Raw genomic sequence first — 24,262 nt, 5'->3', positions numbered from 1 at the left:
GTCTACAATCCCAACACTTTGGGAGGCCAAGGCAGTAGGATCAGTTGAGCTCAGGAGTTCGAGACCAGCCTGGCCAACATGGTGAAACCCCATCTCTACTAAAAATACAAAAATTAGCTGGGCATAGTGGCAGGCACCTGTAGTCCCAGCTACTTGGAGGCTGAGGCAGGAGAATCGCTTGAACCCAGGAAGCAGAGGTTGCAGTGAGCTGAGATCACGCCACTACACTCTGGCCTGGGCAAAAGAGCAAGACTCTGCCTCCAAAAAAGAAAAAGACAAAAAAAAAAAAAAAATTATAGCGTAGACCAAACCTGGGCAGTCTAGTTAGCCCCACTCACACATCTTTAAGCTCAGAGGCTCTTGAACGCATATGTGTCCCACCCAGAGGCCTCCAGTGTCCTTGACTGTTCATAGTGGCATAGAAGAAGGCATTATGGTATTTGGTTCTATCTCTTGTGCCTCCTGTTGACTGGATCCTCACTTAGAAATAAAAGACTGACACAACCCAATGGATGGGCTGGGGTAAGATGCCAAGGAGAGTAATATAGGTGTGTCACTAACTAAATGGGCCAACCAAGCCCTGTGCCTCCTTCTTAAAATGGGGAGTCTATAGAGGGAAAAGTTTTCTCTGAGAGCCTCAGGAATGTTAAGCCTGGCATCTACAAATATATCTTTGGGGCTGAGATCTTGAACCTTAAACTTGCTTAATAAGCCATTTACTGCCTGCCATTTTGAAGATAAGAAAGAAAAGGGCATCAGAGATCAATGCCCCTAATGATACTTGGATAAGAACACACCCAATATAAAGCTCCAAAATAATCTCAAAACCAGAAAAGTAGTCTGGCCACATCATATTGTGGCACAAAACAGTAACACTCAAGCAGCCCTGGACTGGGCCAGTGAAATTTTACTGCTGACCCTTCCAAGTAGTCTAAATGGAGAGGGCTAGACAAGAGGGCAAAGTCAAGTTCACGGCAGCATGATGTTGCATTGGACATACTGCCATTTACTCAATTATGGACACCACATCAAAGACCAAGTGAATAAGGTAGAACTATGTTACTTAGCTATCTCTAGTCCTCAGTAAAACTCCAGAGGCCATGATTTTTCTGAACTGGAGATTCAAACGGTGAAATGTATTAGCAGTGAACATTGGAAAGGAAAAACGTTTTTTAAAAAAAAAAATTTGTAAGTTAAAAAAAGGAAATACTTAGGTTTAAGTCTAACAAAATATGCGCGGAATCTGTAAGCTGAAAACTACAAAATAACAACGAAAGAAATCAAAGGCAATCTATGTAAAGGAAGATACATACTATGTCTGGCCGGGTATGGTGACTCACGCCTATAAATCCCAGCACTTTGGTAGGCCAAGGCAGGTGGATCCCTTGAGGTGGCGACACCCTATCTCTACTAAAAATACGAAAATTAGTCAGGCGTGATGGCGTTCGCCTGTAATCCCAGCTACTGGGGAGGCTGAGGCAGGAGAATTGCTTCAACTCGGGAGGCGGAGGTTGCAGTGAGCCAAGATCATACTACTAAACTCCAGCCTGGGTGATCTCAGAGCAAGACTCTGTCCCCACCCCCCACCCCCCAAAAAAAGATATACACTATGTTCATAAATTGAAAAGCTATTGTTAAATTCTCCTCAAATTGGTCTAGAAATTTAACACATCACAATCCAAATCTCAGAATTTTTTAGATATTGATGTTAATATCCTTGCCCATCAGTAGTGACAGAAGCATCGACCTTACCAGCCAAATATAAATGGACTCTCCTTTGTTAAACCCTCAGCAGTCACCCACACAGGACGTTCATGTATTAGACTATGTGAAATGACGATAGTCATCTGCTAAATTAATGCAGAACATTAATAATGAAGTTTTATCAAGGCCTTCCATTCACAGGCATAAGAGGTCTTACCAACTGACTTTGATGTTACCTGCCTGGATCTAACCCTGGAGACTAGATCCACATCGACATTCACCAGAGAAAATCACTTAGACCTTGCTCTTTAAGGGGCCACACTAAGTCCTATCTACCCCCTACCACTGCCATAAAGTGCCAGAGCTTTCGGTCTTGGGTCCATGCTTCCCACTGCCAGAGACTTCACTTATTGCCTGGAGCAGACAACGTTAGTGACGCTCTCATTAACCACTCAAGTTTGCTGTCGTCTTCCATGACCTTCCCCATGAAATGGATACAAAGACAAGCATTACACATGGGTATCACTTCCTTGCATTAGCCAATTATCAGGATTTCCACTAGTTATATGTTCACTGGGTAAGATCCTTAAAATTCAGATTTCACAAAGATTAACTAATGGGTTTTCGATCTCGAGGTCATGGACACATCCACCAAGTACCCTGGATATCAGGAATAGATCCTTCTTATCTTTTTTAAGTACTCTAAGAATCAGATTACCAGATCTGTCTTGCCATTTGCTCTGCAACTGGTCTTGTCTTTCCAGTTGGCCCTTTGGGCTGCTAAAAGCAGTTTATCTCACAACCTTTAGTCCTTTGCTACTCAAAGTATGGCTCACAGACCAGCAGCATTAATATCACCAGGAAACTTGTTAGAAATGCAGAATCTCAGCCCCACTCCAGATCTGCTGAACGAGAGTCTGCATTTTCTCAAGATCTCCAGGTGATTCGCATCAGAAGCATTGCTTACAAAGATTTAACCCTACTTTCCATTGGTTAAGTGAGTCCTTATCAAGCCAACCCTGATCCAAGAGCAACAATCAAGTTCAGCTGTGCACCACAGCAAATGCGGCATCACCTGATGGTTCTTAATTGGTGGTTGTTCCTATTTGTTGCTTTTGTTGCTCACTGAGAGTTGGTTTTAAGATGAAAGGCACCTTTTTCTCCAAAGGAAGATTTGCCACACCAAAGAAGGAAAGGCAATGGTTTACCAAACAAAAAAACCCTAGGCCCTTTTATAAGCCTAATGTTTACCCAAACACAGAAACATCAGATGTTTCTTTCCTCTATGTTCCAAAATAATAGGTTAGAGTTAGAAAGGAGAATCCATAGGCAGGTAACTTTTTGTTAACACCTTGCAAATGGTGACACTTGCAATGCCTGGCAAATGGTGACGCCTTGGACATATTACTCAACAAATTTTCCATGGCTGGCCCATGGATCCAACCCCATAGATAATTCCAGTATGTCTGTCTTATATCTGCCACTATACAAGGTTTATTGTAACATTCACTAACGGCTTATATAAGTGAGTTAAGCACTTTTAATTACAACTACCCCCCCCAAAAAACTGAATTTCCTGTTTCTGTTGATGTGATCATATAGTTTTTCTCCTTTAATCTGTAGAGAGGAAAATTACATATTTTTATTAAAACATCCTCCTGTTCCTGGGAAAGATTCTCCTTTTGCTCATGATACAATATTTTATGTACTGCTACATTCAATGTACCAATATTTCATCGACAATTTTTCCATCTATGTTCATAAAGAAGATTGGTCTATTAATATTTCAGTCTTTGCTCAAGTGTAGCTTTGAGATTTTACTAACTTTCTGAAATGGGTTGGGTAGCTTTCTCTCATTTTAAAGTTTCTATAAGATAGGAATGATCAGTTTCTTGATGTTTTGGTAACATTCATCTTTCAAAATTGTCTTTTGGCGAGGTGGACTTGTGATTACTAATTCCATTTCCTTAGTGGTTGATTTAAATTGCCAAAATCTTAGATGGATCTTCTACTGTTTTCCTAGAAATATATCCATTTCTTCTCCACTTACAAAATTTTTATCATAAAGTTAATGGTATTCTTATGATTATTTTAAATCTCTATTGGTAGTTACGTCCTTTTTAAAAAAAATCTAAATACTGTTCATTTGGGCCTTTTCCTTTCCTGACTGGAGGTTTATCTGAAGGGTCCCTTCTACTGCAGCATGCAAAGCCTCCATCAAGGGACACCCACCAGCTGGTTGCTGCCACGGCTATGGCTTTACCTACCCCAGCTAACCCGGTGAGTATTAGTCCGTCCCCACACTGCTATAAAGAACTGCCCGAGACGGGGTAATTTATAATAAAAAGAGGATTGACTCACAGTTCCGCAGGGCTGGAGAAGCCTCCAGAAACTCACAATCATGGTGGAAGGCACCTCTTCACAGGGCAGCAGTAAGAATGAATGCAGGAGGAACTACCAAATACTTATAAAACCATCATATCTCATGGGAACTATCACGAGAACAGCATGGGAGAAACCATCACCATGATCCAATTACTTTCATCTGGTCTGTCCTTTAACATGTGGAGATTATAGTTCAAGATGAGATTTGTGCAGTGGAGACAGAAAGCCTAACAATTATCAGCGTGTTTGCTTGTTTACTTCTATTTTAAACTTTAAAATAAACCTGTAACTTTAGTGGTGCTGTTTTGCTACTCCTGTTAAATTCTCTCATTTTCTTGTGTATTTCATCCTTCTGCTAGTTTCGCACTGGTTACTACTCATAGTTTCTTTGTTGTACTGAGTCATTTAAGTATCGTTTTGAGAATGGAAAAAAAATGTTATTAAGTTCATTATTCCTTATGTATTTACTGAGCATACAATTGTTATAGAAGGCAGAAAGAATTTAGGTAGACAGGGTAAAGCGAATCCCCGGCAGAAAACTTTTCTTTTAACAAACAGCAGCTCAAAAATAGCTCCCTTTTTGACCTCATGCAGTTAACCCCAGTAAAATAGTGGCCCTTAATAAGCACATTCCTTTCCCTTTAGGGGCACTAAGATAAGGAAGCTAAAAGCAGACTGGGGGGATGCCTGCAGCTGCAAGATGTATGGGAACAGACAGAGAAACTCTCCCTTCCAGATAAGCTGGACAAAGAAACACAGACTAAGATTCTAAGAGCCTATGTGGTCAAGGAATGGGATAAGAGCTGATAAAAAGCTCTGCGCTGTACAGATAGCACACCTGGTCCCAACTAAAGCGTCCTCGGACCCTAGGAGGATAAGACATCCCCTCCTCACGAGCCCCCTCCTCACTAGCCCATTTATAAAAACCCTGACATTTTTACTACAACTTGGCAACCTGCTCAGAACCCCCCTCTGTAACAGAGAGCTGTTCTTTCCTTTTGCCTATTAAACTCCTGCTCCAAACTGTGTGTGTCTGCGACCTCGATCTCCTTGGCCATGAGACCAAGAACCTTGGTATTTACCCCAGACAGCGAGGCTGCTTCACAATTACAGGTGCCTACTACATACTGAGCATTATGGAGATACTGAGAGTAAAGAGATGAAAAGAAACAGTTCATATTAAACCAGATATGTTTATACTGTAATACAGACATATTTTACTCTGTCTCATCCTATTTTATAGTTATATAATCATATGGGCTCCATTTCTGGAGTACAGTTTTGGACAAATAATTTCATACCATACTGTATTTTCACGCAATACTGTAACTGTAGAACTGTATATTAAGTATTTTCATGCAGTACTATAACTGTTACATTCTGAATCCCATAATGAGAGACATCTAAGTACAAAACCATGGCAAGAATACTGTGGCTTTTTATATTTGAGTCAAACTTAAAAATGTCCTGGCCTCATAAACTGTTTCCAAAAAAAACCTTCTCAGCACTTTTAACTTATACGTAGATGGCAACATTTTAATCAAAACAACAAAATTTCTGATATTATCTGTGACAAATGCAGGAAATGTACTTCTACTCTCAAAAAATAACCCTTGAATGAACACAACTCTCACGTGGAAGTTTATTTTACTGGGGTGAAACTCTGTATTTTTGCTAATTTCTAATTTAACAAAGTAAAAGACAGCTGTCACAATTCTCAATATAAGCAACAGCTTTTCCAAGTCAACCAAAAAGAGTAGAGTTTTGCACCAAAAACTGACAATCTTGTCTTTTGCTATTAAAAACCTATGGTTAGCAATTGCTAAAGAACTGTGGAGACTCTAGAAAGAGGGGGGTGGTACATATGTTCAATTCTTTTTTCCAAACATGTCAATAGAACAGAAGGTACAGTAGTTTATGAATGCCAGAACTAAGCAAACTAGCGGTTTGCTTTTTTTAACATGCAAAAAATCCTTCACACAGTATTAATTATACTATTTTTCAAGTGCATTGGGTTTGACTGTAAGAAAATTAATTATTGGGACCAGAAATTAATAAGACATGATTAAAAGCTCCTCCAGCAAAAGTCACGTTTGCAAACTACCTAACTCAACCCTGATTACCCATATGTAGAAACTTCACACTTATATCACAATTAAAGACATAAACTGAAATTGGTTGGCTGATTTTTGGCTTCCTCTGATTAGTCATTCACAGAGCAACAGTGGGACCTTAAAACTAACAGTTTCCCCAGCTATTTACCTCTGGAGTTCTGTTACGGAACTTGTTGGCTTCACCAATGAAGGGAAATTGTGCTGCCTATATCCCATCAATTAGAAATAGCATACGAATTTATCTTTGACTATAGGAGTTTAGTTCTGCCATTCAATTGGTACAAGCAGAGGGTAATGCTGGTTAAATTAAGAACTTTTTTTTTTTTTTTTACAGTTATGCTGTGGAAAGTTATTCAAATTTCAAATTTATTTACAGTGTTTGAAAAGCATACAACAGAAGATCTTCATTTATGCAACAAGTCAATCATCTACGGTATGTATGGAAAATAAAAATCTAAGGTAAGTCAAACATACAAACTCTACCTCTTGCTTTCTCCATTAGAATATACACATTGTAAATCTAAGTTCCAAACAGTTCCTCTCTACTGAAGATAGTGAAATTTAGTGCAAGCTCCCTAATTACCAATTTTCTGGATGCTTACAAAATGTTGAGCCTTGATGGTGGAAGAGGATTCTATTTAAAAGAGATGGTTATATTTTTAAAAGGCTAAATTGACTCAGTTTATTTTCAAAAGAAGGGTTGATCCATGTTTTCAATTTATTGCCATACAGAAAACATTTTATAAAATAATATGGTAGACTTCTACTTCAACATAGTCACGTAAAAACATCACAGTGCAAGAAAGTGATCACAATTAAGCATGAAGACATCAAAAGTCAGCCAGTAGTTTAACTACAGAGCAGAATATTCTTGCTGTCCCTTCCTAGAATATGCTGGCACATTCATTAAGTGTTCAGGTTACAAAAATCACTTCGTGTCCATTTCTTGTCCTTCAATATATTTTCATAACTACACTGTGTTACATTAATGCTGGTGGACAAATTAGCTCCTATAAAATCTGAAAACCTTTCAGGTAGCACAGTGATTTAAAACCAACTAGGAGAAAGCTCTACCAGAATATTTTTGTATGTAATTTTCTGTCCATTACCACAATAACAGAATAAAAAGCTGTTTTACCTCAAAAAAAGCTAAAGGAAGGTAATTTCATTTTTCCTTTAAAACATTTCTTAGCTTTTAAATAGAGAGAAAAAGTTTAAATTTTCTTGGGGGAGGAGAATATTTCATAAGTAAAAACATCAAATGTTGTACAAATGTTTCATTTAGGAAACAAGTACTTAGATTCAAAGGATTCTAAAACATTTCATCATCATAAGAAAAGTGTAATTTAAAGCTAAAAAATTGTAATACATCGAACTAATATAAATTACTCATTAACATGTTCTATTGTTTTTCACAAAATCCATAATTAAGGAATAGTGGGTTAGGTGAGACATTTTTCCCAACATTTGGTCAGATTAGCTAAGCAGCTCTGGGCAAAGGATGCCTCCTCTGAATCAGGATCTTGGCCTCTTAAATGAGGGCACTGGACTAACTGCCCTTTCACATCCCTCTAATCTACACATTTATCACAACTGTTCATCTTATATAATCCTTCCAAGGATGAAATGTTTCAACTCAATGTATTTTCCAGACAAAGCTCCCCTGTTTAAGTGGCAAAACTCTTCTTTAAACTTTAAAATTTTTACTTTAAAATGTTATTTCCAGCCACCTTAGAAGATGTTGAGGGGTAACTAACAACACAGTCTCTAAATGACACAGTCTCCTGGACTTGCCAGCTGATGACAGGATCTGCAGATACGCCTCAGGCTCTGCTCCAATTCTGAGCAACTCTGGGCCACACTGAGTGAGAAAGAGAATGATACCACCTACACTGTTATCACTTTGTTTCAAAGACCAATAGAGTTATAATATATCAACGTATTTGTAAAGTACAAATTACCATACGAATGCAAAGGACTGCTGTAATAAACCTAAGCAAACTTTTCCCTGATAATGAAATCTGGATAGTTTTAGAAAATATATGTTGTTTGTCAAGACTTGTGCAATAGGCCAGGTGTTGTAGCTCATGCCTGTAATCCCAGCACTTTCAGAGACTCAGGCAGGAGGATTTCTTGAGCTCAGGAGTTCAACACTAGCCTGGGAACATACTGAGACCTCATCTCCACAAGAAATCAAAAAATTAGCCGGGTGTGGTAGTGCACAACTGTACTTCCAGCTATATGGGAGGCTGAGGTGGAAGGATTACTTGAGCCCAGAAGATTGAAGCTGCAGTGAGCCTTGACCATGCCACTGCACTCCATCCTGGGTGAAAGAGCGAGACCCTGTCTTGAAAAAACAAAAAAAAGAAAAGAAAAAAAGACATGTGCAATGATGACTCTGATGCTTTGGTTACGTGGCATTTTGTTCTTCTGCTTCTAATTATGCTTCTAATTGCACCAGGTGTGGGATTCTGTTTCTGTCTCCTTGAGTCTATAAATCTGACTTTAAATAGGTGGAAACCAAAACTTACAGATCTGTTACTTTAGCAAATGCTGTGTCATCACTATTTACTTTGAAAGAGTTGTTCCCAACCTAGGGTAGGCATCAGACTTACCTAGGAAGCATTTTAAAAGGTGAGATTTCTAGGCTCTAGCCCTAGGGATTCTGATTCAGTATATCTGGAGTAGGACGCAGAAAAGCTCTATTTTTTTCCAAAAGCTTTCTAGGTAATCTCAACAAGCAATCAGTTCAGTTTTGGAGACATATTACTTTGCCCTTAATTTCTTCTCTATTTTAGTAGCTGCTAGTTTGTTTGTTTTCAGTATAAAAATTTCCCCTTGCATTAATCACAAGTACACTTAGAATAGACGGCCCATGATTTTGGCATAGATCCACAGAGAGCTAGTCATTACACTTCTTTACAATAAAATTTAAAAATGATAAATTAACCTCAGAGCTAAGACAATGTATGTAGACGCCGAAGGGTGGCTGGTTCTGTGATTACAGGGCAACTGTTTTCTGCTTTACTTGTAGTCAAGTCACTGATAAACATGAAGACCATATTACAGCTGTCACTACCGAATAAAAGATGGCAGAACTCCTCCAAATAACAGGAAGATGGCTAACCAGCTAATCACTATCATTTAGAAAATGTTTCTAGCAAACATAAATGAAAGTATTTCTTAAAAAAAAAACTAGTTTCCTATAGAAACCCGAAGATTTCCACTTCTGAAGTCTACCACAAAGCGAAAAGTTGACCAAAACTACAGTTGTTTAAAAATATGTTCAATTAACTGTGAAAATATAAGTGTAAAATAGGTGCAATTTCATCCTTTAGGAGGTTTAACGGGCACAAATGGAATTCAGTTTCTATTTATTCTACTCAAATAGTTTTGTGAAAACGACAAATGGAGTATTTGGTATAATATAGTTCTGAACACCATACCTTCCAAATTTAATACAAAAGCCACATTTGGATTTTCCGGATGTCCCAAGTGTGTCTAGGCACTGCGGAATGTCGTCATGTCTTTGGGTTCTCTGCTTGGGACGCACCAGTCATCAGCCTCGTGGTTGGTGTTGTAATGCTTCCAGGCAGCTTTGTTATACACTGGGAGTCTTTCTATTGAGTCTGTTGACAGAGCCTGAAAAAAAAAAACCTAAGACCTATTAAGTCTGGCATTTTTCAGAATTCATTATTTGAGAAAATAGAGAATGGCAAAAAGGTTATGACAAATTAAATAATATTCTATTAGTATCTTATTAATCCTTATACCACACCACCTAAATATACTTTTAAATGCTATGTATATTTGAAACGTGTTATTTATGAAATCTATGGCACTGACTGATGTGCAGGTTGACTGAGTTTGTTGCTCACAGTAATTCCCCAGCCATCCTGAAAGCTGCTGGATTGAAATTTTACACAAAACATGACCCAGATCAGAGTTGGCTAACTGAAGAAGTTGGTTAAATGTAAAAGCATACAAATTGATATATGTATCTTAATATATGTACATAAATTTAATGAACTCTATTTTAATTATTTACCAGAAGAAATAGTGTTTTTTTCAGCATAGTCACCGTGCTTTAAAAAAGCTCATCATAAGCCAGGCACGGTGGCTTATGCCTATAATCCCAGTGCTTTGGGAGGCTTACACAGGAAGACTGCTTGAGCCCAGGAGTTGGAGACCAGCCTGGGAAACATAGCAAGATCCTGTCTCTACAAAAAATAAAAATATCAGCTAGACATGGTGGCACACACGTGTAGTCCTAACTACTTGGGAGACTGAGAGAGGAGGATCACTTGAAGCCCAGGGGTTCAAGGCTGTAGTGAATTAAGATTGTACCACTGCACTCCGGCCTGGCAACAAAGCAAGACATTGTCTCTATAAATACATAAAAATTTTAAAACTCATAACATTATTAATAAATAGAAATCTATGTCTAAGGCATCTTAGCTTTTTCGTGAACATTTATTGGCCCTGGGTTTGAACCTGTGTCTTCTCCGGCCTCCAATTTCAGTCACGTGCACAAGATTTCTGCATCATGCATGATTTCATGTTTTCGATATATTATTACCAGTAATTCTCCATTGTATTTCAGCTTCCTATAAGTCACTGGAACCTGAGATAAACTACATTTCTAGTTATCTTCTTCAAGTTAGGATTTTTCAGTAGTATTTCCATCCCACACCAAAGGCATTTCCTAAGATGCAGAACATCCTGAACCAGAAAATCTCATTCTGATAATGCTAAAGTCTTTGATGTTGACAATTTTAATGATTCTCTAAGATTTCTTATCTTCTATTTTCTCCAAGGTAGAACTAAAAACCTTTCACCTCCATATTCTCTCTAAATATTCCAGAATTTCTTGATCTATAGGCTAGATCAAGCTGGTCCAATCCATGGCCCACAGGCCGCATGTGGCCCAGGATGGCTTTGAATGAAGCTCAACACATTTGTAAACTTTCTTAAAACATTATGAGATTTTTTTGTGCAATCTTTTTTAAGCTCATCAGCTATCGTTAGTGTATTTTATGTGTGGCACAAGACAGCTGTTCTTCCACTGTGGCCCAGGGAAGCCATAAGATTGGACACTCCTGGGCTAGATCAAAATGTTACATTTCGTCATAAAAATATTGCATTGAGCCAGGTGCGGTGGCTCATGCCTGTAATCCCAGCACTTTGGGAGGCCACAGCAAGCGGATCACCTGAGGTCAGGAGTTCGAGATTAGCCTGGCCAGCGTGTTCAAACCCCATCTCTACTAAAAATACAAAAATTAGTCAGGCGCCTGTAATCCCAGCTATTCGGGAGGCTGAGGCAGGAGAACAGCTTGAACCCGGGAGGCGGAGGTTGCAGTGAGCCGAGATCATGCCATTGCACTCCAGCTTAGGTGACACAGAGCGAGACTCTGTCTCAAAAAAAAAAAAGAAAAACACTGCATTGATGTTGCCCTTTTTCCTCGCAATTGACATGGTTAAAAAAACAAAAAATACCATCTAGAAAGAATTTAGTCTTTTCAGATATTTTTTCCAATATAAATTCTTCAACATTTCCTATAAAATAGATGCCATCTAGTGGCCAGAACAAGAAACTAAAGTCACTAAATCAGGCATAAACAGCCACTAATTAGCCGAAGAAGGGGAATGATGGAACCTAGTGTTTTTCCAACCATGAAAAATGTGTGGATCCCTCCTTAATGCATTGAACACTCCAAGTAAGCAGACTAAGTGCTTCTGTGTCCATCAGGTAAGCTATATGCTTACCAAGTGTCACTTGTAATTGTTCCCATAACTGTTTGTACAATTCTGTCATTATAATTACAAAATTTATTACATAAGCAAAGAATAAAAAAGGGAATGTTTCCTTGAAAACTAAGATGAATGTTTTAGAAAGACTCATGAAGGAAAGGCACATAAAACTTGCTGTCAAATCAGTCAGGAGGTATCTGTAAAGGACTGCATAAAAGTCCAAAAAGAGTATGCACTTGTTGGTTTAAAGAAACTAAAATGATGCATTGTCAGTACAGCTTTTGCAAAAAAGACAATGTGACACTCCAATCTGCAGACCCATATACGAAGAAAAAGCCTTGGCAGTACATCAAAAGTTTGGTGTATCAATGTCCATTCATGTGTTTTATGTTAAAATTAAACTTGTATGATATATAACTTATGATTCTCTACTTTAACCCAATTTTTTTCCTATTAATAGCCAGAGTCCTGATCACTCCAGGATACAAATCTCTTTCCCCATAGTTTGAGGGGATCATCTATCAAAATGGGTGAGACCCCAGGCAAAAAACCATAGTTTTTTTTCTATTTAAACAGCATGTGGTAAAGTTAAATTTCATTACAGTTAAGTATGGATATCTGTTCTTATCATCAAAAGAAATATTATATCAAGAAGACTACAGCTATTACCTTAATGTAGATAACTGCATCTGTCCCGTAACCCTCTAGGGAATACAGCTTCAGGTCTCCTTGGAAGTATTGTGCGTAAAGACGTGATATGGGCAATCCATAACCAAAACCAGCCTGTTTGATGAGAAAAACAAAATTCTATTCAGAGAGCCACACACTGAAATACTTTTCTAATTAAGATAGATGCCATAGAGTACCATGGGGCTATCAGAGCCTGCATCTGAGAGATGCATTATATTTAATATAATTAATATTTAAGCATTGATAATGATTAAGCTGAGGTTTACTTGAGTACTGTATCAGCTGACTTCCCTCTGGTCATTTAAAACTCTTTATTCTTTCTATAAAATGACTTGTGGTTGGTCTGGAAAAAGCATATTGCTTTTCCTTGCTGGCCTGCTGGGTCGTATTGTGTCTGGAATTGGTTCCTTCCGGTGGGTTCTTGGTCTGCGGACTTCTCCAGGAGAGTGGAGAAGAGCAGCATAAGCAGCTGGCAGAGGCAGGGAAAGACCAGCAGAAAGGAAAGCGAGAAAGAGACAGAAAGTCAGAGAGAGAGACAGAGGAAGAAAGAGACAAAGAGGGAGTCAGAGAGAAAGAGACAAAGTCAGACAGAGAGAGGAAGAGACAGAGACAAAGAGGAAGTCAGAGAGAGAAAGAGAGACACAGAAAGTCAGAGAGAGGAAGAGACAGACAAAGAGGGAGTCAGAAAGAGAGAGACAAAGAAGTCAAAGAGAAAGAGATACAAGTAGTAAAGAAAAAACAGTGTACCCTATTCCTTTAAAAGCCAGGGTAAATTTAAAACCTATAACTGATCATTGAAGGTCTTCTCTGTAACCCTATAACACTCCAATACCACCCTGTTGTCAGTGTAAACAAGGGCATAGCCCGAAAGCACTGAGGCCACTGACAACCCATAGCTTTCCTATCAAAAATCCTTAACCCAGCAGGTTTCCTAACAGGGGATCTAAATCTGAAGGTCCGACCAGACACAGGAGGAACTCCCTTCAGGACAGGACAATAGATGTTTCCTCCCAGGCGATTAAGGGAAAAAGACACAATGGGTATTCAGTAATTGATAAGGAAACTCTTGCAGAAGCAGAGTTAGGAAAATTGCCTAATAATTAGTCTGCTCAAACATGTGAGCTGTTTGCACTCAGCCAAACCTTAAAGTACTTACAGAATCAGGAAGGAGCCATCTATACCAATTTTAAGTTAATATGGACTGAACAAGGTCTTATTAATAGCAAAGAATAATTGAAATCCCAAACTTACAAGGTTTTCAACAAAAGTAAAGTTTGCTAAAAGTTAACAGTGTAACATATATTATCTTAACTTCTAATCTTATGGAAATCGGACCCTATCAGTGCCCCTCAAAGCTCAAGTCCATCAGGGCAGGGCCATACAACTAATACCCCTACTTATAGAGTTAGAAATGGCCACTGCTACAGGAACCGGAATACCAGTTTATCTAGTTCATTATCCTACTACCAAACACTCTCAAAGGATTTCTTAGACAGTTTGCAAGAAATAACAAAATCTATCCTTACTCTACAATCCCAAATAGACTCTTTGGCAGCAGTGACTCTCCAAAACCGCTGAGGCCTAGAGCTCCTCACTGCTGAGAATGGAGGACTCTGCACCTTCTTAGGAGAACAATGTTGTTTTTACACTAACCAGTCAGGGATAGTACGAGATGCCGCCCGGCGTTTACAGGAAAAGTCTTCTGAAATCAGACAACACCTTTCAAACTCTTATACCAACCTCTGGAGCTGGGCAACATGGCTTCTCCCCTTTCCAGGTCCTGTGACAGCCATCTTGCTATTACTCACCTTCGGGCCCTGTATTTTTAACCTCCTTGTCAAATTTGTTTCCTCTAGAATCAAGGCCATCAAGCTATATACATGGTCTTACAAATGGAACCCCAAATGAACTCAACTAACAACTTCTACCGAGGACCCCTGGACCGACCCGCTGGCCCTTTCACTGGCCTAAAGAGTTCCCCTCTGGAGGACACTACAACTGCAGGGCCCCTTCTCTGCCCGTATCCAGCAGGAAGTAGCTACAGCGGTCATTGCCCAATTCCCAACAACAGTTGGGGTATCCTGTTTAGAGGGGGGATTGAGAGGTGAAGCCAGCTGGGCTTCTGGGTCGGGTGGGGACTTGGAGAACTTTTCTGTCTAGCTAAAGGATCGTAAACACACCAATCAGCACTCTGTGTCTAGCTAAAGGTTTGTAAACGCACCAATCAGCGCTCTTCATCTAGCTAATCGGCTGGGGACTTGGAGAACTTTTGCATCTAGCTAAAGGATTGTAAATGCACCAATCAGCACTCTGTGTCTAGCTAAAGGTTTGTAAACACACCAATCAGCACTCTGTAAAAACGGACCAATCAGCTCCCTGTAAAATGGACCAATCAGCACTCTGCAAAATGGACCAATCAGCTCTCTATAAAACAGACCAATCAGCAGGATGTGGGTGGGGCCAGATAAGGGAATAAAAGCAGGCCACCACAGCCAGCAGCGGTAAGCCGCTCTGGTCCCCTTCCAGGCTGCGGAAGCTTTGTTCTTTTGCTCTTCACGATAAATCTTGCTGCTGCTCACTCTTTGGGTCCACACTACCTTTATGAGCTGTAACACTCACCGCAAGGTCTGCAGCTTCACTCCTGAAGCCAGCGAGACCACGAACCCACCCAGAGGAACAAACAACTCTGGACGTGCCGCCTTTATGAACTGTAACACTCACCACGAAAGGTCTGCAGCTTCACTCCTGAAGCCAGCAAGACCATGAACCCACTGAGAGGAACAAACAACTCTGGACGCACTGCCTTTATGATCTGTAACACCGTGAAGGTCTGCTGCTTCACTCCTGAAACCAGCGAAACCATGAACCCACAGAGAGGAAGAAACTCCAGACACATCTGAACATCTGAAGGAACTCTGGACACACCATCTTTAAGAACTGGAACACTTCGAGGGTCCGCAGCTTCATTCTTGAAGTCAGCAAGACCAAAAACCCACCAATTCCAGACACAAAACTATTAGAATAAAGTCTTAGTAACTTCCTAGGAAGGGATCTAAAATAGATCTATCTTGTACTATATCCCATCATGTTACAGCATAACTCTACTGGAAATGTCAGAGAAGTTTGCAAGCCCATAAGAATAGAGTTCTTCTAGAATTACAGACAAAATTTTGGCAACATACTTTTTGTGGGGGAGTTAGAACATAAAGATAAGGATGGAGTCAATTCAAAAGTTGATCCTATTAAACCTGATAATAGGTGGAACTAAGATTAATAAAAACACCATCAAAGCAATTATAATTTAAGCCTTCAGGTTGGTGATTGAACAGATTAGAATTTGTCTTATTTTTCAGTCTAGAATATGAGATCATTCTAATGACAAATACTTGAGAAAAAAGTCAACACTAAAAAGTAATTCAGTGTTGACCAAACACTACTAAAACCAGTAATTTATTCCCCACATTAGAAATAATGTGGTTAACCATATTTCAAAATATGGTTAACAAGAACTCCAAATCTCTGTCTCGTGCCCATTTCAGTTGGAAAAAAAAAAGTATTCTGAAGGCTGTTTAAATTTAGAGTAAAGTGTGCATTTCTAAGAGCTTCTTTCTTCCTTGTGCAGTACCCTACATGACGGCTTAACTTATTTGGCAGCTAGAGCATGTGGAAGGCAATTCACAGAAACACACTTCATTATTTCTTGATAACATACCAGAGGCACCGCGCGGGAGGTCTCAACACGGGGTCTCGGTGCAGTTGAATACATGTAGTTGAAGAGTCTGTCAATTTTCCTCAAAGGAACGCCACCTCCTCGGTCACTCATCTAAGGTAAGAAAACAGCAAAATATCAACACATACTCATAGCATCACAGTTTAACTGCTGGTGGGAGAGCACTGCTTTTTTTTTTTTTTTTGAGACAGAGTCTCGCTTTGTTGCCCAGGCTGGAGTGCAGTGGTGCAATCTCAGCTCACTGCAACCTCTGCTTCCTGGGTTCATGCCATGCTCCTGCCTCAGCCTCCCAAGTAACTGGGACTACAGGCACCCACCACCATGCCCAGCTAATTTTTTTTAGTAGAGGCAGGGTTTCACCATGTTAGCCAGGATGGTCTCGTTCTCCCGACCTCATGATCTGCCCCCCTTGGCCTCCCAGAGTGCTGGGATTACAGGCATGAGCCACCACACCCAGCCTGAGTGCTGCTTTTGAAAATGAATACAACACAATCCAAGTTGCCAATACAAGCATTTCCCTCGCTGTTGAACCCAACCCAACTCCTCTAATATGTGAAACTCTAATACATAAACTCCATCATAATACTGCTGTGGCTTTGTATATTTCTGGGAGTCTCATTAACAGTGCATTACAGCACAGAACTGGGCACAAGTTAACCATCTTGTATGTAACTATAAATCTGTTATTCCTTTCTGGTGGGCAGCATGGTGACTAGAAGCAAATTAAACATGCACACCTGTAATCCCAGCACTTTGGAAGGCAGAGATGGGTGAATCACTCGAGGTCAGGAGTTCAAGACCAGTTTGGCTGACACAGCGAAACCCCATGTCTATTAAAAATATAACAATTAGCCAGGTGTGGTGGCACATGCCGGTAGTCCCAGCTACTTGGGAGGCTGAGGCAGAACAATTGCTTGAACCCCGGAGATGGAGGTCACAGTGAGCTGAGATCGTACCACTGCACTCCAGCCTGGGTGACAGAGTAAGACTCCTTCTCAAAAAACAAAAACAAAAAAAATTAAAAATGCATGTACTAGGCTGGGCATGGTGATTGACGCTTGTAATCTCAACACTTTGGGTGACTGAGACAAGAGAATCACTTGAAGCCAGGAGTTTGAGATCAGCCTGCACAACAGAGTAAGACCCCATCACTACAAAAAATTTTCTAAAATTAGCTGGGCATGGTGGCATACAATTGTGATCCCAGCTACTTGGGAGGCTGAGGAAGGAGTATCACTTGAGCCCAGGAGGTGGAGGCTATAGTGAGCTATGATTGCGCCACTGTACTCCAGCCTGGGTGACAGAGTGAGCCACTGTCTCTAAATTAAGAAAACAAAAACAAAAAAAGAAAAGCATATATTGGGTGGGTGTGGTGGTGGCTCACACATATAATCCCAACACTTTGGGAGGCCATAACAGGGGGATGGATCACTTGGGCCCAGCAGTTCCAGACCAGCCTGGGCAATATAGTGAGACTCCGTCTCTACAAAAAAAAAATAAATAAAATTACCCAGATGTGGTAGTGCATGCCTGTAATCCCAACTACTTGGGAGGCTGAGGCAGGAGGATCACTTCGGCCCAGGAGTTTGAGGCTGCAGTGAGCTATGATCTCACCACTGTACTCCAACCTGGTCGACAGAATAAAACCCTACCTCTATTTAAAAAAAAAAAAAAAAATGCATGTACCTTTCACACAACAATGTCACTTCCAGAAATTTATCCTGAGAAAATAAGCAGAAAAGCATGCAAAGTATATATGAGAACATCCATCACAGCTCTATGCAGAATACCTAAAAGTAAATAACCTAAATAGGGGATTAGTTAAGTAAAAGAAAGTACATTCTAAAATAGAATATTGTTAACCATTAATTAGATATTATATAGAACTCTATATACTGGCATAAGAGATATTAAGCAGCAAAAAAAAAAAAAAAAAAAACCAGTTACAAAGAAGCATTTATAATACTCTGCAAAAATTCTGTTATAAAAAGGTCTGAAATGATATCTAATTTTATTGTCTGTAGAATGAGTAATTTTCTCTTCTTGTCTGGGGTTTTCAGTTTCTGAATTTTCTTCACAATTACTTTAACAGGAAAAAAACAGTATAATTTTCATTTTTAGGGACAAAAAGACAGAACCGCTACTTTGTGTTTGCATCTACAAGCAATTTTATAGCCTAGAACCCCAGAAAAATTTCTAATATGTTCTTAAGGCATGTAGGTCTTTACATTTTTATATCATTTTTCAACTCAAACGGTATGGCAAATCAAATTTAGTAATTTATTTACATATAATTTTTCTTTTCGTTCAAAGTTAACATGGACTTATTTTCCTAGCTAGTATCCAGCTTGTATTCTAATCTACTACAGCCATTTTCCTTTGTCACAGAATCTGAATTGATTTTACTGCCTATAACAATATAGTTGTCATATACAAACAAATCTGCTTTTAATTTATGTATATATAGGTTAAAATAGTACTGAATAATATGTATTAAAAGTCAATAGGCTGAATGGCTTATAGTTGAGTTTTTATATATTTAAAAATTTTTACAGTATATATATATTACCTTTATAATAGTAATTATATGGATATTTTGATTTTTGTAACTAAAAAAATCTGCCTTGAAATACCATTGAAAGATGTGCCTCTAACACATCTAAAATTAAGTAATTACACTATCAATAATAAAGTATACAAGGACTTTATTAGGAACTTGTGGCTGGGTGTGGTGGCTTACACCTATAAACCCAGCACTTTGGGAGGCTAAGGCAGGCGAATCACTTGAGGTCAGCAGTTCGAGACCAGCCTGGCCAACATGGCAAAACACTGTCTCTACTAAAAATACAAAAATTAGCCAGGCGTCATGGTGCACGCCTGTAATCTCAGCTATTCGGGAGGCTGAGGCACAAGAATCTCTTAGAATCCAGGAGGAGGTTGCAGTGAGCCAAGGTTGTGCCACTGCACTCTAGCCTGGGTGACAGAGCGAGACTCTGCTCAGTTAAAAAACAAAAAAACAAAACAAACTTTTATGTAGCATTATGCTTGAAATTACTCTTGGCCCTGTAAAGTAATTTATTTTAGTAAGATGAATAAAGAGCTCTGGGTATTTTGAGAAATCCATCAATTTATTAATTATTCATCCTTTAATTCAATGCTCTGCTGCACATTTGCTAATAACATGAATAAGAAGTATGTGTATTCTATAAATACATGAAGGGAGTAAAGAACATATTAGAATAGACACTAAGATAAAAAGGTAGACTTGAGTAAATATTTCCTGGTCTTCCTTAACCTTTTGGCCAGGGAGACTGTAACAACAACCTAGCAAGTACAAAATAAGAAGTCATTTCCAGCCTCAGGCTGCATGGGAAAATAAGAGGGGCTAAGCAGACAGGACAGAGAGGATGTGAGAAGCATCATCTTGCTAGAGGTAAAGGGCAAACTAAGCCACAGGAATAGAGTTAGAAACTACAGTCAAAGTAGTACTTTGCTTTGCAGCCAACAATACAACAAACTGGAGCCAGTGGATTTTAAAGTAGGCAATAGAGTTTCCAAAAGAGCAGTAATAGATTATTGGAGGATCCAAGTTCTTCAGGAAAAGGGAGGGAGGGAATAATGGAGAGACAGATATTTAGTCTGTATATATTCAAGGCAAGAAGAATGGTACCCTTGATGACAAATGTATTGAAAGAGAGATGTGAAAACTAACACGCAACCTTATTAAGATAATGAGATAAGTAATGTCAACAGGAAGGCCAAGGAAGAGAAGTTTGCCAATTATTTTTAAAGTTTTCTCTTCAGTGCACAAAAGCACCACTTGTCAATGTCATCTAACCAAGAGCTGCCATCCCTAACTTCCTGTTCCTGATAACACTAGGCTCCCTAGGTTAATTCATGTGAACTCTAGGCCCAGATGAAATGAACCACTACTGACTACATGACAGTTCTAAAGCCAGGACATTCCCTGTATTCACCCAGAGCTCCTAAAGTTTCTTAGCCAACAGCGTTTTCACTGTTAAGTTTGTAAAATCATCAACAGTAAATGAACCAAGACATTTAAGTTGTAATTTAAATGACATGTAGGCCAGGCGCTGTGGCTCACACCTGTAACCAGCACTTTGTGAGGCTGAGGTGGTCAGATCACTTGAGGTCAGGAGTTCCAAGACCAGCCTGGCCAACATGGTGAAACTCCGTCTCTACTAAAAATACAAAAATTAGTCAGGTATGCTGGCGCGCGCCTGTAATCCCCGCTACTCGGGAGGCTGAGACAGAAGAGTTGCTTGAACCCGGGAAAGAGAGGTCGCGGTGAGCCGAGATTCTGCCACTGCATTCCAGCCTGGGTGACAGAATAACACTGCGTCTATTAAAAAAAAAAAAAAAAAGGCATGTGGCTATAACACATAGGTTATTTATAGATTATATACTAAACATATAATTGAAAGAGCAGCTAGGGCTGTAAGACACAAACAACAACTTTTGTATAGGATTTTTAGCAGGAGGATAAAAGGTAAAAAACATCAATAATTTGAACAAGCTAAAAAAAATGGGGAAGAAAAAAAACCAAGCCTTGATTCTGAAAGTCTAGGGTAAGTAATGGGGATCAAAGCTCGACTGAAGAAAAAGCAAGAATTCAACATGTAAAGAGAGGCTCAAGAGGAGATGCCTTCATGTGACCTTGGATGTGAGGAGCAGAAACAACAGGTAAAGGCAGAGCCTAATACAGACAGGACTTCTAGAACAGTCTTTTTGAGACCTTTACAAGCCTATTTTATTTTAAACAGCTTTATTCAAATATAATTAACATAGCAGGCTTCTAGAACACTCTTTTTTGAGATCTTTACAGGCCTATTTTATTTTAAACAGCTTTATTCAGATATAATTTACATATCAGGCTGGACGCAGTGGCTCATGCCCGTAATCCCAGCACTTTGGTAGGCGGAGGCAGACGGATTACTTGAGATCAGCAGCTCGAGACCAGCCTGGCCAACAAGGCGAAACCCCATCTCTACTAAAAATACAAGAATTAGCCGTGTGTGGTAACAGGCACCTGTAGTCCCAGCTACTAGGTAGACTGAGGCAGGAGAATCGCTTGAACCTGGGAGGCGGAGCTTGCAGCGAGCTGAGATCATGCCACCGCACTCCAGCCTGGGCAACAGAGGGAGACTCCATCTCAAAAAAGATAAAAATAATTTATATACCATATAATTAATGCACTTAAAGTATATAATTGAATGGTTTTTAATACAGTCATAGATATGTGCAACCATTACCACAGTCAATTTTAGAATTTTTCATCACCTCCAAAAGAAACCCTAGCTCCTTTAGTGGTCATATCCCTAGGCAACCACTAATCTACTTTCTGTCCCTATATATTTGCCTATTCTGGACATTTCATGTAAATAAAATCATATAATATGTGGCCTTTTGTGATTGGCTTCTTTCACTTAGCATAATGTCTTCAATGTTATAACAACCAGTTTGTAACATATATCAGTATTTCATTCCTTTTGTGGCCAAATAATATTCCACTCTATGGACATACCACATTTTGTTTATCCATTCATTAGCTGATAGCTATTTGGGTTGTTTCTACCTGTACACTATTGTGAATAGTGCCACTATGAGTATTTGTGTGTAAGTTTTTGCCTAAATATTCTCAATCCTTTAAGGTATAGACATAGGAGTGGGATTGCTGGGTCATTATGAATTTTTCTTTATATCATAAAGACAGATTCCCTAGGCGAAGCCTATCCACCAGCACAGAAATAATCTCTTATGCGAGTCTAAGAACTCAGTAAACCTTGATCTATGCAATGACAGATAATAGCAATAGAAAGCAGCTGCAGATCAGAATGCTAAATAAAGCACTTCTAATAGAAGCAGAAAAAGGTACAAGAAAGAACATGCTGCAGCACAACTTAAGCCCCAAACCAGAAGACCAATGGGTCTTTTCTTGACTGTAAACCTTAACGGACAAGTAGCTGACACATAACTAACCAAAAAATAGCATTTGAGCTAAAAAAAAAAAAAAAAAAAGTGATACATTCATAGTTTTTACAGCAAACAGATGGCACTGCCATTTATTGACTTATTTGTGCCTAGCTCTTTAAAATGAACAAACGAGAGAGAAACAAAAGGAAACTCAGGAAATGGACAATGCAGGGTGCAGAGGCAAATTAATTTAAAAAAACACAATAATATCCTTAGAGCAATAAAATAAAACTAGAGCAGAATTCTAAAAAGGGATTAATTTTAAAAATAAGGGTTCTTGGAAATTTGTAAGATAATGGAAATAAAAGTTCAATAGAAGGGCTGGGAATCTGAAGTCAAGGAAATCTCACAGAATAGAATAAAAAGTTGAAACGATAAAAAACAGGGAATGATGTCATGAAGCCCAACATCCTCCTAATATGACTATCAGAGACTAAACACACAGTGAAAAGGAAAATATCAAGAAAATAATGGGAAGTTCAAAGACCACAGCCCAATAAGTAAGAAAAGGCCCACACCAAGTCACATCACTGAAACTTCAGAACACAGCTTAAAAAAAAAAAATGTTAAAAACTCCAGTTAAACAAAAGTAGACACCTAAAACTGGTCACATAAAAAGGAAGAGGAATTGTAATAAACATTGTCTTCTCAAAAAGAACAGCAGGAGTGACATCAGCAAAAGTAGGAGAGAAAGAACCTGCAAAAGTCTCTCCTCTATCAAAGCACCAAAAAAAAAAAAAAAAAAGGGGGGGGTGGGGGGTGCAAAAATCATGAAGAATCTACTTTGACAGAATTCTGGAAATTAGGCCGGGTGCGGTGGCTCAAGCCTGTAATCCCAGCACTTTGGGAGGCCAAGGTGGGCAGATCACGAGGTCAGGAGATCGAGACCATCCTGGCTAACACAGTGAAACCCCGTCTCTACAAAAAATTAGCCGGGAGTGGTGGCGGGCGCCTGAAGTCCCAGCTACTCAGGAGGCTGAGGCAGGACAATGACATGAACCCGGGAGGCGGAGCTTGCAGTGAGCCAAGATCACGCCACTGCACTCCAGCCTGGGCAACAGAGTGACACTCCACCTGAAAAAATAAAAAAATAAATTAAAAAAAAAAAAAAAGAATTCTGGAAATTAACTAAAGGCATGCAGCAATCTGGGGAACATTTATTCAAGTAAAACAACTGAATCCCTATAAGAACAGTAAGCATTTTAACTTGCTCCCATCTGCTCCCCCTCCCTCCAATCAATATGCAATCAGAGTGAAACCAGCAGCCTGGTAGCTGCTGGGAAGACTATTTATTTGACCTGACTCTGAGCTCCCCAGTACAAAAGTCTTGCACCCCACCCCCATCCTTGGAAACATCTGTCAAAAACAATTAGAAGTAATTGATTAATTTGAGGGCTGCAGGAGAAACTGGACAACAGCTAGGGCAAACAATAAGGCTAACCAAAAAGCTTAACAGGAAGGTCTAAGGAATGAGATAGCCATAGGGGCTTTGAAAAACTCAGCTATCTCCTGGGAATCTGGAAGGCCATACTCATGCCCAGGGTCATGCTCAGGAAAGACATGAGAAGGCCCTAAGCTCTTACCTCTAATTGCTCTATGCGAGCAGGACCTAAAGGTTAAGGCACAGTTGTCAGCTGCCTGGCTGTGTTGAAGATATTCTCCTAAACACTTCTATACACACACAGAGTCCCTTGGCAAGGACCTAAAGGTTAAGGCACAGTTGTCAACTGCCTGGCTGAGTGTTGAAGATATTCTCCTAAACGCTTCTATACACACACAGAGTCCCTTGGCAAAGACTGGGAAACTTATTGATTCCAAGTATTTGAGGAAATCTCAGTGCAGTCATTAGCTGACCACTAAGCTAAATGAGCAGAGACTTCAGAGGCCACACACA

The 24,262-nt window shown here is 39.5% G+C and overlaps 1 protein-coding gene across 24 annotated transcripts in view; it reads right to left on the bottom strand.

The window, feature by feature from the left end:
- Positions 1–24,262, bottom strand: part of PDK1 (pyruvate dehydrogenase kinase 1) — a 115,811-nt gene that overhangs the window by 69,719 nt on the left and 21,830 nt on the right. For 17 of the 24 annotated variants that reach the window (XR_008500953.2, XR_008500959.2, XR_008500949.1 and 14 more), the window contains exons 9-11: positions 16,357–16,467; positions 12,624–12,737; positions 9,650–9,845 (exon numbers count right to left, since the gene is read on the bottom strand). Coding sequence is in view for 3 of the 24 variants with exons in the window: in XM_054477045.2 (XP_054333020.1) it covers positions 9,705–9,845; positions 12,624–12,737; positions 16,357–16,467 (366 nt within the window). In the remaining 21 variants the exon portion in view is untranslated. Of the gene's footprint in view, positions 1–137; positions 1,411–6,857; positions 9,846–12,623; positions 12,738–16,356; positions 16,468–18,668; positions 23,443–24,262 lie in introns of those variants that run through there. The other 7 variants (XR_010122935.1, XR_010122939.1, XM_054477045.2 and 4 more) reach the window with 5 other exon arrangements.

The sequence above is a fragment of the Pongo pygmaeus genome, chromosome 11 (genome assembly GCF_028885625.2).
Source record: "Pongo pygmaeus isolate AG05252 chromosome 11, NHGRI_mPonPyg2-v2.0_pri, whole genome shotgun sequence".
Lineage (NCBI taxonomy): Eukaryota > Metazoa > Chordata > Mammalia > Primates > Hominidae > Pongo > Pongo pygmaeus.
This window is presented reverse-complemented; position numbering and strand designations above follow the sequence as displayed.